At 36.7% G+C, this 14,836-nt stretch overlaps 2 protein-coding genes and 1 pseudogene across 4 annotated transcripts; all 3 read left to right on the forward strand.

Moving 5' to 3' along the window:
* Nucleotides 1–394: 394 nt before the first annotated feature.
* On the forward strand, nt 395–2,001 carry LOC104742823 (squamosa promoter-binding-like protein 4). 2 transcript variants are annotated; one of them, XM_010463878.3, is made up of 3 exons: nt 395–852; nt 936–1,098; nt 1,446–2,001. In XM_010463878.3, the coding sequence occupies exons 1-3, from the start codon at nt 524–526 to the stop codon at nt 1,512–1,514; spliced, it is 561 nt and encodes a 186-aa protein (XP_010462180.2). In that variant the 5' UTR covers nt 395–523; the 3' UTR covers nt 1,515–2,001. The 2 variants fall into 2 exon arrangements, 1 of the variants encoding a protein (XP_010462180.2); XR_760575.3 differs by having other exon boundaries at nt 406–852; nt 936–1,249.
* A 2,854-nt stretch (nt 2,002–4,855) lies between these two features.
* Nucleotides 4,856–5,851, forward strand: LOC104742824 (uncharacterized; annotated as a pseudogene).
* A 3,243-nt stretch (nt 5,852–9,094) lies between these two features.
* On the forward strand, nt 9,095–14,766 carry LOC104742825 (uncharacterized). Of its 2 annotated transcripts, none has more exons than XM_087484449.1 (21): nt 9,095–9,367; nt 9,716–9,862; nt 10,189–10,245; nt 10,524–10,551; nt 10,635–10,757; nt 10,872–10,983; nt 11,086–11,123; nt 11,231–11,284; nt 11,610–11,678; nt 11,796–11,912; nt 12,051–12,119; nt 12,202–12,281; nt 12,462–12,590; nt 12,670–12,925; nt 13,144–13,239; nt 13,328–13,492; nt 13,590–13,702; nt 13,794–13,926; nt 14,066–14,193; nt 14,283–14,438; nt 14,560–14,766. In XM_087484449.1, exons 2-21 carry the CDS (start codon nt 9,768–9,770, stop codon nt 14,597–14,599), a joined length of 2,058 nt encoding a protein of 685 aa, XP_087340575.1. In that variant the 5' UTR covers nt 9,095–9,367; nt 9,716–9,767; the 3' UTR covers nt 14,600–14,766. The 2 variants fall into 2 exon arrangements, with proteins under 2 accessions (XP_087340575.1, XP_087340576.1); XM_087484450.1 differs by having other exon boundaries at nt 9,151–9,367; nt 9,716–9,936; nt 9,996–10,245.
* Nucleotides 14,767–14,836: the final 70 nt, after the last annotated feature.

Here is a 14,836-nt window from a genome sequence, read left to right on the forward strand (position 1 = left end):
AGCTTTATGTACTATTGCAAAACAGTGGCAGGCCAATAAAGACTTCCTCTATAAGGCAATCAATGATATCTTCAAGATAAATTAAGAAAAGATCTTTAATTTGAAACAAAATTTCATATTGGAACTTCAAATACTAAACTGGAAATAGTGATATTTAGTTGTCTATCAACTATTTTCTTGAATTTAAATTAAACAAACACATGAAATTTGTTAAAAACACCTTCAACTTTGTAATGTTTTTTTTTTTTTTTTTTTTCATAATTTTTCGTTATTCTATTTTTCTGAGCTAGAATATCTACGTAATCATGCACTTATTCCACCAGAGAAACGTACAAGAACACAGTGGTCCATCTCCCGACTTTACTTCACCTTTTAAGCACTTGAAAAAACTTCAATTTCGTCAACAATATCACCAAGTCCCATTCTTCAAAATTGCTTAACCTATCAGAGTTTCTTTCTTCCGAGGCTCCAACCAACCATCTTTTCCAAGACTCCAACTTCAGGCTCTTGTATACTCAAAAAAATGGAGGGTAGAAGAACACAAGGAAAAGGTTACTTGAAAAGCAAGTCTTACCTTGTGGAAGAAGAAACGGAGAATGATATGGATGGAGAAGAGGAAATTGGAAGGGATGAAGAGAAAAGAAAAGGATTGATGGATGGAGTTAGAAGGTCTAGTACTGGGAGCATCGATCGTGGTGGTTCATCGCGGCTTTGCCAAGTAGACAGATGCACAGCTGATCTGAAAGAGGCTAAACAGTATCACCGTAGACACAAAGTGTGTGAAGTTCATGCAAAGGCATCCTCTGTCTTTCTCTCAGGAGTTAGCCAACGCTTCTGTCAACAATGCAGCAGGTACCGTACTACAACTTAATTTACCCTTGGATACAATTTTTTTCCTGGATCTTTGAATAGGTCTTTCTTGGAGTTTGAAACAGGTTTCATGAGCTCCAGGAGTTTGATGAAGCTAAGAGAAGTTGTAGGAGGCGCTTAGCTGGACACAACGAGAGGAGGAGGAAGAGCTCTGGTGAGAGTTTTGGAGAAGGGTCAGGTCGGAGAGTAATCACTGGTCAGGTGATCCAGAATCAAGAAAGATCAAGGGTAGAGATGACACTTCCTATGCCAAACTCATCATTCAAGCGACCACAGATTAGATAGAGATGCTGTCTGCTCTCTCTCTTCTGTCATCTAAATAATCTAAGAATCCCAAAATATTGTGGTATCTAACAATGTCAAGATCAGCTGAATCATGGTATTGACTCCTAGTATAGAGAAATAAATAACAAGCTACCACTCTATGTTTCTCACTAATCTGCAAATATGCTAAGACTCTCCTTAAATCTTGAATGTGCCTTGTATGTTTCTAAAGATATGGCAAATAAATGTGTATTACTCCTGCTTACTAGCTCGTATGTGTGAATTCTAATTGGGAAAGGTTTTCAATACAGATACGAGTAAGGAGTGTGATTCATCCAAAAGCACAGGGGACTACTAACCGAAAGCCACGGCCGCTCTAAAGTTTGATCAGAGACATGATTGAGTGAGATATGATCATCCTAGCTTTGCCTTGCCAACAGAGAGACACACTTTACTGCAAGATTTGCCATAAACTACAAGTAGTAGAATACAAAATTTGATAATAAACGACCATTAGTTATTAGTAAGAGAGAGAGAGTAGATTACAGTAGAAGCAAAACTTCTAGGGTCCATATATGTCACTTGCTATGATGAGAAACTCGCCTCATCAATAATTATCTCCACACCAACTATATACATTATTTCACGTTTGAGTGACAGTAGATATAAACAACAAGAATTACCATACAAGAAAAGAAAAAGAAACAAAAAAATCATAGAGCTTTCTAACACTAGATACAGCTTCTCTTTTCTTTGCCTTTTTCGAGATGTTTTCAAACAAAAAATTGTAGCCAAAGTAATTGGAAAATGTATGCTACCAAACAAATTGGAGTACAAAGTAATTATTGGAAATTAGTGTAGCAAAAATCGTCTTGCGAAACGTCATTTTATAGTACCTTAAGATTCGATCAAATCTCATGAACTAATAATAGGAACAACAACAACAACAAAGCTTGACGACTCGATGAAGAACGAGTGAATTTGAATAAAACCTTGGGGGAATATCTCCTCTGGCTCTTCTCTAGACCTGAGATCAGTACTAGCATTTAAGCCAAACACAGACAAAGATGATGCGTATCAAATTCAATAACAACGAGAAGATATCCTAACTGGGCTGAAGAGAGCCCAAAAGTACTATGATGGACTTAGAAGTGGGAGCATAATTAACGGTAGATCCAATGACTTAGAAGCAAAGTCAAAAGCTCTTCAGAGGGCACCACCAATGGGACACCATAAATAGAAAGAAGAACGAAAACCTAAAAACTTAGAAGTGGAATTGAAGAGTATTAATACTGAGACAATGATTTATTAGGGTATGATCCGATCCAAACATAAATAAAAGTCTTGTGCAAAGATGTGTGATGAGCATCAAGTTTTGACATTGGAGAATGAAACTTGATGCTCATCACACATATATGAAGTTGGAAATCATCAATATAATGTGTGATGAGCGTCACGTTTGCAAACAGATATGAACTTGAAAACCATTAGTGGAGGAGTCCTCATTCTTGGATCGCAAGTAACTTATGTTTCTGGCTTCTCTCTGGAAAAGTCCTAATATATGTGAAAAGTTTTCTTTTCCTCTAAAACTATATAAAGGATGTTCCTTTAGCAATCGATAAGGACAGCGAATGGTAACATTTTGTTGTTCGTTTTATAAATGACAATGACTAGCACATACCACTAAATTTTGTTCGGTTTATCATTGGTTCAGCGACAATGTTCTGTGACAAATTTTAACAACTAGCAATCAGAATTTTAATGTTCTATATTTTTGATCAACTAGTCGTTGACACTGCCACCAACAAGTGCAAAGCAAACACAACTTAGTCGTTCCCTATTATCGTTGGAAATTAGAAAGCGAACATATTAAGTCGTTATACAAAACAAACAAACATGGCAATATGGCATAGTTACTCTCTTTATTTTTTGCTCTTCTTTTTGTTGGAACATGTAATACTATTGGATGGATATGTAACGACCATATCAGAACAAACTGGTATATTACATGTCTTTGGTCATGTAACTCATGTTATTAAAACTCTTTCGAAAGTTATGTAATGTATGTTCTATAATAGTTACTGTAAACTAAACAAATTTCTTCCAATTACTGAATCAAAATTACATCGTTTATTAAACGTTAAGCAAAATCGAAGAGAGACTACAATAAAGAGAAAGTAAGAGATTATTAAGCATGGGTGTTAATGATAATTGGTGGTCCCTAACTAATCCCTTGAGAATGGGCCAGTGATGTGTCCTAAAGAAAGACCCGAATGGGAGACACAAAGCCACAAGGTGAGATCTTTGTCTTTAATTTTGCTTCAGTTAAGTGTACTTTCTTCTTCTTATTTGCTGGTGTGTATGTGTCCCTACATGGCTTCGTTTACTTCCTTGGCTTACTTAATTTGGCTATTGGCCGGATAAAAAATTAAGAGCGTGATCAATGCATAATAAATCAGTAGAGTTAAGAGGAACATTATGGTCAAAATATATACTCCCTTCATTATCCAAGTTACTTGCTACAAATTTTTATTTTGTTTCACAAAGATAGATGCATAAAGTGAAATGATACGCAAAAACCAGCTTAACTTCTCGACTAGTTTTGTTGGAAGCTGATGATCACGGATCATGGATCATGATAAGAATTTTGTATATATTTTTTTTGTAAAGAATTGTATTGAGTACTGAAAATGACTGTTGAGTAAGCTCAAAGTTATAATCACGTAAAAGAGACAAATAACAGACAAGAATTTTGAGAAGGGTTTGAGAAAGAATTGACTATGCCTAGTCTTGCGTTTATAACTAATATGGGTTAATCCGGCCATAACTTTTTTTTTAATCTGATGAAGCTAATTAAGGAGTTATTTCAATTCGTCTTAATGTTTTGTAAAACTAGTATTATTGATAATATACAATGTATTAAAGGTTAATAGATTGGAATTAAATATTACTACAATGTTTTATTTTCGTGTGTAAGCATTTTATGTCATATTACTTTGTTGTGTATGTAATGAAGCAGATAACATTTTTAGTCATTAAAAAATTTTTTTTTTTGTGTGTTTTTTCTTAACTAGCATTTGATCATTAACTAATGAAGTGTGTCTCAATCTAGACCACAAAGGTCTTATATGCAAACTATAGATTCCATTTGCATATGATACCAGCTAGACTAATTACCAATAGATAATGTGTTCTCTTCTTCTTTGAATTGCCTTTTAAGTATACTTTTATTATAAAGTGATTGTTGCTTTCTGCTTAAAACTTTTAAGAGTATTTTTGGCAGACCGTGTCCCTCACTACGAGAACCTCCAAAGTTCAAAGCGTATGTGCTTCTGACCGTGAGCTGTAGAATTCAAATTTAAAAAAATATACCAAACAACAAATCTAGTCTAATAGTATATTAGTACAAGAACTTAAAAATAATTTTTTTGTATAGTGTATAACTTAGTAAATTATATAGATAATGCCTCGTTATTAAGAAACTAAAATAGAGAACATGTGGGATCGTTTTGGGATCCAAAACTACTTTAAACAAAATCATGACACAAACACCATAAGTCCATAACCATTACTTCACTATGGCTTAGATCTCATTCTTCTAATGCCCCCACAAAAAGTCAAACCCTGAGCTGGCAAGTCTTTGATTCGCCACGTATCCAACTAAAACTCCTCCTTATAAAAACACAACTACAACAAACAGTTAAACACATTCATTCACACACAAGTACCGTTCTGAAGATGGGAGATAATGACCGGACAAGTACACCAAACTCCGGCGAGACCGAACCAGAGACATCCCCGGAGACGTCATTATCATCGGAGTTCGAGTTTGGATCATTGACTCCCTCTTCTCCATCACAAGACCCCTTCTCGGAAAATTCTCCCGCCGATCACCTTTTTCTCAACGGCCGTCTTTTACCTCACTTTTTCCCGGCGAGCACGACGACGACACGCTCAGTGTCACGTACGACCAGCGAAAACACTTTCCGGAGCAACAGTTCGAGTAGTAGGAGCAGTGATAGTAGCAGCCCGACGTCTTACACTCCAAGAACAAGCACTTGCAATATCTTCAAGATCACGAGTTCGAGTGAAAGGGAAAAGAGTCACTTAGCACGCTTCGGACCTCGGTCCGAGAACGAGGAGATAATGGGTCTAAGGTCCGGAATCTGCCGTAGGAGCAAGGAATATTATCAGAATCATCATCACAAGCCATCGTTAATATTGGATCTCAAGAAGAAGCCACCGACGAGGAACAATGGTAAAACCGTAAACACTTCAACTACTACGAAGAAGGTTTCGTATTTGCCGCAGTGCAAGAGGAAGAAGGCGACGGAGATCGTGACGGCGCAGCTTTACGGGTCATATTCACGGGGGTGGCAGCATATAACTCCGGTGTTTAAAAGAGAAGGATCGGTGAAAAAGTAACGGAGGAGGGATTAAGGTCGGTGGACGGAAGAAGAAGACGAAGAGGAAGAAGAAGAGGACGAAGAAGGTGGAGGAGAGAAGAGGAATGAGTAAGTTGATGAAGTGGTGGAAGAGGATTTTAAAAGCGGTTGTGTTTGCTTGCAGGGAGTGTCATGCAATGGAACCTCAAATACTTGTGAATCATGATGCTGATGTAAAAAAGAAGATTATTAAATGTCCATAATCAAAATTTCAATGATTTTTTAATCTATTGATTGTTTTTTTTTTCTGGTAATATAAACAAATTTTATGGGAATCGAATTACATAAAAAGAAACATTGAAATTTTGTGTCGATAACTAACAAAAATAGGGACAAAAAAAAAAGAACAAAAAACTAACACAAAGAGACCAACAGAAAAAAACGACCGAAACTACAAGAAAAGATTAATTTGCTTTTTAATGTAGCTTGAACGATCCAAAAGGTTCAGTCAAAGGAAAGGTCATGCTGGCTCTGTTACTATTATAGTTTTGGGACTGATGGTCCTGTACTTTGTCACCTGAACCTTCCAAATAGAAGCTTTTATTAACGTTGGCAATGGGGCCATTTTACGTTACAATCTTGCTCTTTTGTGGATGTATATATATATGAGAGGACCATGTTGATGTTGGAAGGTAAAATAAGTTTTGGAGTGGGACTTGCATGTGGTCCAACCATCGGTCGTTGGCTCGTCCAGTTTTTGAAAGGTGGACGAGACCGTTGTTGTGGTGGAACGGTAAGATGACTTAAATGGTTGAGTCAGAAGAGGTATAAGATGTAAAAAGCCAGATTGTTGATAAGTGGTACAGTAGGAAAGAAAATTCTTGGGTTCACCTCTAATCAGAATACAACAATATGCCATATCATATCATATTTAAAAAAATAAATCAAAATTAAAATAAAAAGATAAAACAAATTAAGGAAACAAATTATGGAGATCTTTTATTAAAGAAACTATGTTGGTTTGAGTTTATAAAAGAGGATTAGAATTTAAATTTATAATTTTAAAAAAATTATATGTCGGTTTGGGTTTACAAAAAAGTGGTTAGGATTTAGATTTTACAAAAATTATATGTCGGTTTGGGTTTATAAAAGAGTGGTCAGGGTTTAGATTTTACAATTAAACGAAATTATATATCGGTTTAAGTTTACAAAAAAGTGGGGTTTAGATTTTACAATTAAACAAAATTATATGTCAGTTTGAGTTTATAAAAGAATGGTTCGAGCTTAGATTTTACAATTAAACAAAATTATATGTCGGTTTGAGTTTATAAAAGAGTGGTTAAAGTTTAGATTTTACAATTAAATAAAATTATATGTCAGTTTAGATTTATAAAAAATAATTAGGATTTAGATGTGATAATTAAAAATTGTAATATAATATTAAAATTAACAATTTTAAAATTGTTTGATCTACAGAATTTGTTTTTTTTTTTTTTAATTTGAAAGAAGGAATAAAAGAGGTTATTGTCCTCTAGGATACTTTCGATTTTATAAAATACCAAAATTCACAAATAAAAATAATAATAAATAATTCTTATGTCTGGGATAAGCTCCAGGGTCGTACTACCGGTTGGACGGCTAAACTTCTTTCAAAAGGGGGGACAGAAATGATGATAAAGTCTGTGGCGACTGCGGTTCTGACGTTTGTGTTGTCTTGTTTTCGGATTCCGAAAACAATAACGTCCAAACTTACTAGTGCTATATCTAATTTTTGGTGGAGCACTAATGGTCAGTCGGGAGGTATGCATTGGTTGGCGTGGGAGAAACTTTGTTCAAGTAAGCAACTTGGAGGTTTGGGTTTTCGAAATATTGATGACTTCAATACGGCATTACTGGCTAAGTAGTTATGGCGGTTAATAGAAGCCCCAGATTCACTTTTTGCAAGGGTTTTTAAAAGTTGGTACTATTAGAATTCAAATCTTATGGATCCAATAAAATCTTACTCTCCATCTTATGGCTGGAGAAGTATTGTTTCTGCTAGATCTCTGGTAAGTAAAAGGCTTATTAAACGGGTTGGCTCCAGGGATACTGTTTCTGTTTGGACAGATCCCTGGATTCCAGCCCAATTCCCGAGAGTGAGACCAATGTTGAGTAAGGATTCGGTTCAGGATCCTTTACTTAGTATTACTGGTCTTATTGATCGCAGCACAAACACATGGCGAATGGATCGGCTAGCCGAGCATTTTGATCCTCTGGATGTGGCCTTGGTAGAGGCTATACCTCTGAGTGTTACTCCGTAGAGCGATTCACTCGGTTGGCACTTCAAAAAGTTGGGAAAGTATACGGTTAAATCAGGGTATCATACGGCTCGTTTGGCCATTGCTCCGGGACTCCCGGTGGCAGTATGTGGTCCTGACATAGTTTCTTTAAAGGCTAGTGTTTGGAAAGTTAGGTGCCCGCCAAAAATCCAACATTTTATGTGGCAAGTCCTTTCTGGTTGTCTCTCCATCACGGCAAATTTAAGTCGGCAGGGAATTTCTTGTGATTTGGAGTGTGCCCGGTGTGGTGTTCCAGTCGAAACTATTAATCACGCCCTTTTTCAGTGTCCGCCCGCGCGACAGGCCTGGCTCTTTCTAATGTCCCAATGGGTTCAATTGGTTTTCCCACATAATCGGTTTATGCAAATGTGGATCATTTTGTAGGGGCACAAAATCCAGGTTATGGGTTATAGCTTTTCCTTGGATAATGTGATATATTTAGAAAGCTAGAAATGCGAAAGTGTTCGAAAATGAGGTGGAAAGGCCGGCAGAAGTGGCCCGGTTGGCAACTAGTGAGGCAACGGCGTGGGTTGCAGCTCAGGTTGAGGAGGAGGAGGTTTCTACGGCTCCACCGTTTTATGGGCCTCGGTTAGTGCGGGGAGGCTTTTCTCTTCCACCGGTTTACACCGGATTCCGTTGTTTTGTTGACGGCTCTTGGAAGGACACATACAAGTTTGCTGGTGCCGGCTGGGTGTGTATGTCGACCCATGACCCATCTCCACTCATGGGCGCCTCAAATTATCGACGTAGTCTCTCACCACTTCATGCGAAGGTAGAAGCTTTTGTGTGGGTTTTGCTATGCATGATATGACATGATTCAGGGAGGTAGCCTGCTCACAGACTGCTCAGATTTGGTGAAGATGGTGTCTTCACTGTCTGACTGGCCGACTTTCTCTGCCTATCTTGACAACATCAAAGTGGATATGGAGGAATTCTCAAGTTTCTCATTGACTTTGATCTCCAGAAATGCAAATGTGCTTGCGGATCGATTAGCACGACAAGTTCGTACTCAACCGCATTTTGTTATATATGTTAACGGTTCTTTTCCCAATTGACTTGTTTGAGTCAATTTTTTACATTGTTGTTAAAATAAATAAATAAATTGAACACACGAAAATAGCAGCAAACAGTTGAAAAAAATAGCAATAAACAATGGATCAACCCTAAAGCCCTTTAGATTTAATTTAAAATTAAAAAAGCTCATCAAAGTTTGGGCTGGGCCTGTCTTATATCTTTAGCTGGATTGTAATTCAATCCGGGTCGGGTCGTTGTTTAAGTCGGAAATAAAAATGAGAAGTAAGGAAAACAAAAATGAAAAAAAAAATTGAATAATCAAATCGAGAAAACTTCATAATCGAAGTTCTTCTTCTTCTTCTTCTCGATCTCTTGGTGCTCGAGAGACAGAGAGACAGAGAGAGAGCATCGAAGAGAGAATTTTTCTTGGGAAGATAACATAAAAAACGAAGACTGAAGGAAGAAAAAACAAAGAAGATCTGTATAGATTACTCTTCGTTCAACTAATTTATAAAGGTAATCTCTGAATACGATCCTCGAAATTTCTCGGATTTTGACATCGTAATCGTAGAAAACAAATTTGACTTATATATTTATTTCTGGCTGATTTGATTGAATGGGAGAAATTTCAATCAAAGTGTTTCGAATTACGTAGTTGGGATTTTTTTTTTTTTTTTTTTTGTTGGCTATCATGTAGTTGAGAAATCGAGTATGCATTGTGATAAATCAGATTTTAGTAATAGATCTCAGTTTTGGAGAATGTGCTGTTATACTAGTTGAAAGGGTTGACTCAATTTGGGGAATTTTTAATTCGCAAGTGAGTGATTCTGTTTGTTGATGCAATCCAAGTGTGTAAATTTGCAGAGAGGGGGGAAGAAGGTGAATATAAGTTTTTGTTGGTTTTATTCTTGTGGAAATGGATGATGTTGCTGGTCTACAAGAGGCAGCTGGAGCCAGATTTAGCCAGTTTAAGTTAATTGGAAGAGGATCCTTTGGTGATGTCTACAAAGCGTAAGTATCTTTCTGATTCTTTCTCACTTCGTAAGATCAGAAGGAATGGCATAGAACACACGACATGTGTAAGAGTCGTAGATTTTTTTTTTTTTTTTTTTTTTTTTTTTTTTTTGTGTGGATATATTGGTAGACTAGCAGCTTGTTAGGTTCATCTAACTTGAGGAAAAAGCAGAAATTTGTGGAAGAAATATTATACCATTCCGGCCTTGATCTAGGATAATCTGACTACTTGCATTTGTTTTCTTATCTTTTTCTATAAGGACTGGCTAAGAACAGTTGCGTTTGCTTTATTCATATGCTGAAATGTTGCCTCTGTTTATCAGGTTTGATACGGATCTTAACAAAGAAGTTGCCATTAAAGTTATCGATTTGGAAGAATCGTAAGTATTTGCGTTTTTATATGTTTTTATCTCGCTATCGAATATGTAGTCTCCCCTTACACGTTTGGATATTATTCTGTTTTCTCTCTAATAAAACTGAACATTGGTTTTCAAAACCTTGCGTATGCTATATTTGGGTGATTGTCAAAGGTATTAATCTACAATATGATTTTCTCTGTAAAATAGCTCTAGTTTTCAGCTGTAGTATCCTTGTCAAAAGATTACAACAATGCTCAGTGCCCTTTTTTAACTAGCCCCTTTAACTTGATATCTGACAGAGAAGATGAGATTGAAGATATACAGAAGGTATCTCTTGGATTCGCGTCAATTATTTTGGTCAGTATTAACGATGCAAGATTGTCGTGTTCACATATTGCTATTAATCCCAGGAAATTTCAGTATTATCGCAATGCCGTTGCCCATATATTACCGAATACTATGGTTCTTACCTTCACCAGACCAAGTTATGGATCATCATGGAATACATGGCTGGTGGCTCAGTTGCTGACCTTGTATGTTATTTCACTTCTTTGCTGGGTTGAATTATATAATTGTTTGTGTGGTGATGCACACATCTCTCTCGTTGGTGCAAATTGTAATCTCTTAAAACAATATTGCGAGTGTAGCTTCAACCTGGTAATCCATTGGATGAAATTTCAATTGCTTGTATCACGCGCGATCTACTTCATGCTGTTGAATATCTCCACACTGAGGGAAAAATCCACAGAGATATTAAAGGTTTTCTCTGCTTATATATTTTAAGCATCTTATGGCTTTTCTTGATCCAACTGTGTTTTCTCATTACTTATTGCATGACAATTTTTTTCTTCCTATTTGCAGCCGCTAATATTTTGTTGAGCGAGAATGGTGATGTTAAGGTATTCTCTACTTCTTAAACTTATTTGATTCATTTCTTAAATTTTCTTTTTATGTCCGAGTGGTTTTAGTTGCGTAGCTGATCTCCAACATCTTTCACGCATATCAGGTCGCGGACTTTGGTGTTTCTGCACAATTAACCCGGACAATATCAAGGAGAAAGGTGTTTATCTTATTATGTTAATGAAATTCCTGACTCTATATCGTGTTTCTTTCATCTTCATTTATCGTTAAATGTTCTAGAATTCTCTCAATAGGCCCAGTCACTTTATTTACCCTTATCGTTGTGCAGTTTCAGTTCCCATGCTTTTCCATACTCTAGTCATTCTAATGTTTGAACATGTTGGTTGGGAAGTATATGTCATAAGTGTCCCTACGGAAGCTGGAGGATAACTAATTATTTTATTAAATTTTATCTCTCGGCTGTGATGGTTTAGTGTTATTATACATCTACTTGGACTGCATTTGCTAATTATATATATTGACAGACATTTGTAGGAACACCATTTTGGATGGCACCAGAAGTGATTCAGAACTCAGAAGGGTATAATGAGAAGGTATCTCGTCCATCTGCCTTAGCTTCTTTTGTTCTTCTAGTTTAAACAATGAACAATCTTCTGTGTATGTCCTGGCTTTACTTATTTTATAGCCTTTTCTAATCATTTCTGTTGCAGGCAGATATATGGTCTCTTGGAATAACATTGATTGAGATGGCAAAAGGAGAACCTCCCCTTGCCGACCTTCATCCTATGAGAGTGCTTTTTATCATTCCCCGGGAAAGCCCTCCTCAGGTTCATATTTCTAATTTTATGGGCTTTGTTGGATGGTTAGAATGCATTTTTGAGAAGAAACCTAATACTGACATATGTCTTGATTGCGAAGTCGCCTTTCTCGAGCTAGATATTTAACTTTCTGTATTTCCTCTGCAGTTAGATGAGCATTTTTCACGTCCTTTGAAGGAATTTGTTTCGTTTTGCTTGAAAAAGGCTCCTGCTGAGGTACTTGTAGTGCAGTCTCTGATCTTTATTGCCAGCAGTGACACGCCAAGATCTCTCATACAACTCTTCCTTGTACTTGCAGAGACCAAGTGCCAAAGAACTTCTCAAACATAGGTTTATAAAAAATGCTAGGAAAAGCCCAAAACTTCTTGACAGAATAAGGTGTGAGGTTTATTCTCATCTACAGTGTTGGTTTGTGGTTCCATTTTATGATTCCGCTTGACAATAACTATGCATTTTGATATGTAGATAGTTTTCAGTTAATTAATTTTTTTCTATCTGCTTTATGCCGAAAGGAAATGCAGAACATATTCTTATGTTGCCCTTTTCTTTTGTTTTAAGAGAGCGGCCAAAATACCAAGTAAAAGAAGACGGCGAGAGTCCAACAAATGGTCCAAAATCTCCGGTTGAATCATCTGGAACTGTTAGAGTAGTTGGAGATGAGAGAGGCCAGGGAACTTCTGTAACTAGGTTGGATATATGGCCAAAATCTATTGGGATTTCTTCTCTCTTTCTTGTTTATCAAAATGTTAAGAACTTGGAGCTACAGTTTTCAGGTAAAACCTGTCAAAAATGCGGGATGGGACTTTAGCATCGGGGGTTCTCAGGGTGCTGGAACTGTTAGAGCTTTAAAACCTCCACAAGCTAGGGAGAGGCGTCAAGAAGCTAGTTCTAATCAGACTTCTCAAAAAACATCACGAGCCAGTGGTGGTCATTTGTCATCCACTTATGGTAGTGCAGTCCCTGAAATATCTGAAGGAGGTTTTGTTAAAAGAGATTCTTATCAGAATGACTATCAAGAAGAAGTAAGTTCCTTTGCCTCTTGTATGCCTAGATGTAGTCCGTGTCTCACCTATCACCATTCTTTCTTGTTAGCAGATATTGCATGGGAAAATCCTCTTTAGCTTCACAAATATATCATGATCTGTTGAGTTAATCGTTTTCAGTTTGATTTAAGCTTCTTTGACTTGGGAGGAACAAGATTGATCATTCTTTTCACATCCTTGTATTTCCGAATTTTCAGGATGATTCATCACTCAGTGGTTCCGGAACTGTTGTCATAAGATCTCCGAGAAGTTCTCCATCATCATCATCTTTTTTTCGTGATCAAAGCTCTGGGGTATTGGAAATTATTTCTCTCTTTTTTTTTTTTCTTATAAAGCAAGTCTGTGTGCTCTTCCTTGTCTGATTCCAGTTCTGCTGTGTAGTCCACCAGCAGGTATGCATCTTTTGATGATGCTTCTACAAGTGGAACAGTTGTTGTCCGTGGGCATAATGATGATTCTGGATCACCTCGAACACCAAGATCTAGACTAGGGCTTCAAGAAAGAAGTTCCAGTGCCTCAGAAGATAGCATAGCGAATCTTGCAGAGGTTTGTTTTAAACTTTTATCTTTTGAGTTATCTCTGAAATTACAAGTTATTCTTTTGTGTTCCTGCTCATTTACAATTAGTTTTATTCTTTTTTCAGGCAAAAGTAGCACTTGAAGCAGGTTTCAGAAGGGGAAATGCAAGGGAAAAACTTGGTAACGGAAAGGTTAACAAAAGAAGGGAGCAAGCTACAGATAATTCTGATTACTTGAGGTTAGTGTGTGTGTGTGTAATGTATACCAAAGCTTCTGCTGGTCACAGCACTTGTCTGGTGATTTCTGACGCGAGAGCTATTACCTTGCAGAAATTCCCGCGATCAATCTGATAAACAAAAACCAGTCATGAGATCACAACAAGTGAGTGATGATGAAGATGACTCCAAATTGGCTTCATTGTCTGCATCATTGTCAATATTGCTATTACCATCTCTAAAAGAGGTAAACTCGTATATATGGTATCCCTGATATATGCACATTTGGCATCTTACTTCTCTCGATGAGTTAGGAGTCGTCTTCAGTTTTGAGAAGAAAAAAGATCTCGTTTTTGAGTTATGAGTTATAAGCTGCAATAATGTAGGCTGTTGGGGGTGACGACTCCAAAGGATCTGTTGGACATAGAGTTTCGAGATCCTTAGTGAAAATGGAACGTGAAAAGCCTGGTTCTTCTGAAGCGTTTATTGCCAAACTGATAGAACAGTTGGGAAGGTACGGGAAACTCTAAAAATGCATACATTATCAGTTTGGGTGTATTGTCAATACTTTGATCTAATGAGCCTCGAAAATCTGTCATACAGTACAAAGGAAGTGTCAGTAAAAGAAGTGCAAGACATGGCGATCCGTGTGTTTGCTAAGACAATGAACAATGATGCAGAAAACAAAAGAAAGCAAGCTAGCAAAGAATTTAGTTCCAATGCAAACTTTAGCCCACTTGCAAGATTCTTATTCTCAAGGTTTGACTGATGATAATGATTAATTGATTAGCATTACCTCTTTTCCTGAATTTGAAACTTCAGAAATCGAAAAACAGATTAGTAACGTTCAGATGTTTTGTATTTTTATGTGTGTTTGCAGATGGCTAGGTCAAACATCGCGTGATCTAAACCAAAGTTGAGACACGCACAGGAGACGGGACGTAAGAATGTTGTTTGTGTGTCTTTTTACATTGATTGATGCATTGAATTTTGGTATTTATGTGTATAATTTTTCAGCAGAAGAGGGGTGTATTTATATATTTTTTAAGTTTCTTTTTTTTCTTAATATAATTGTCATTTACTTCCTTATTTTGTCTCAGTTTTATCGCTATTTTTCCTTGTTTTTTTTCCGAGAGGAAGCATATTCTTCGTTGTAT

The sequence above is a fragment of the Camelina sativa genome, chromosome 14 (assembly GCF_030686135.1).
Source record: "Camelina sativa cultivar CO46 ecotype springtype chromosome 14, ASM3068613v1".
NCBI lineage: Eukaryota > Viridiplantae > Streptophyta > Magnoliopsida > Brassicales > Brassicaceae > Camelina > Camelina sativa.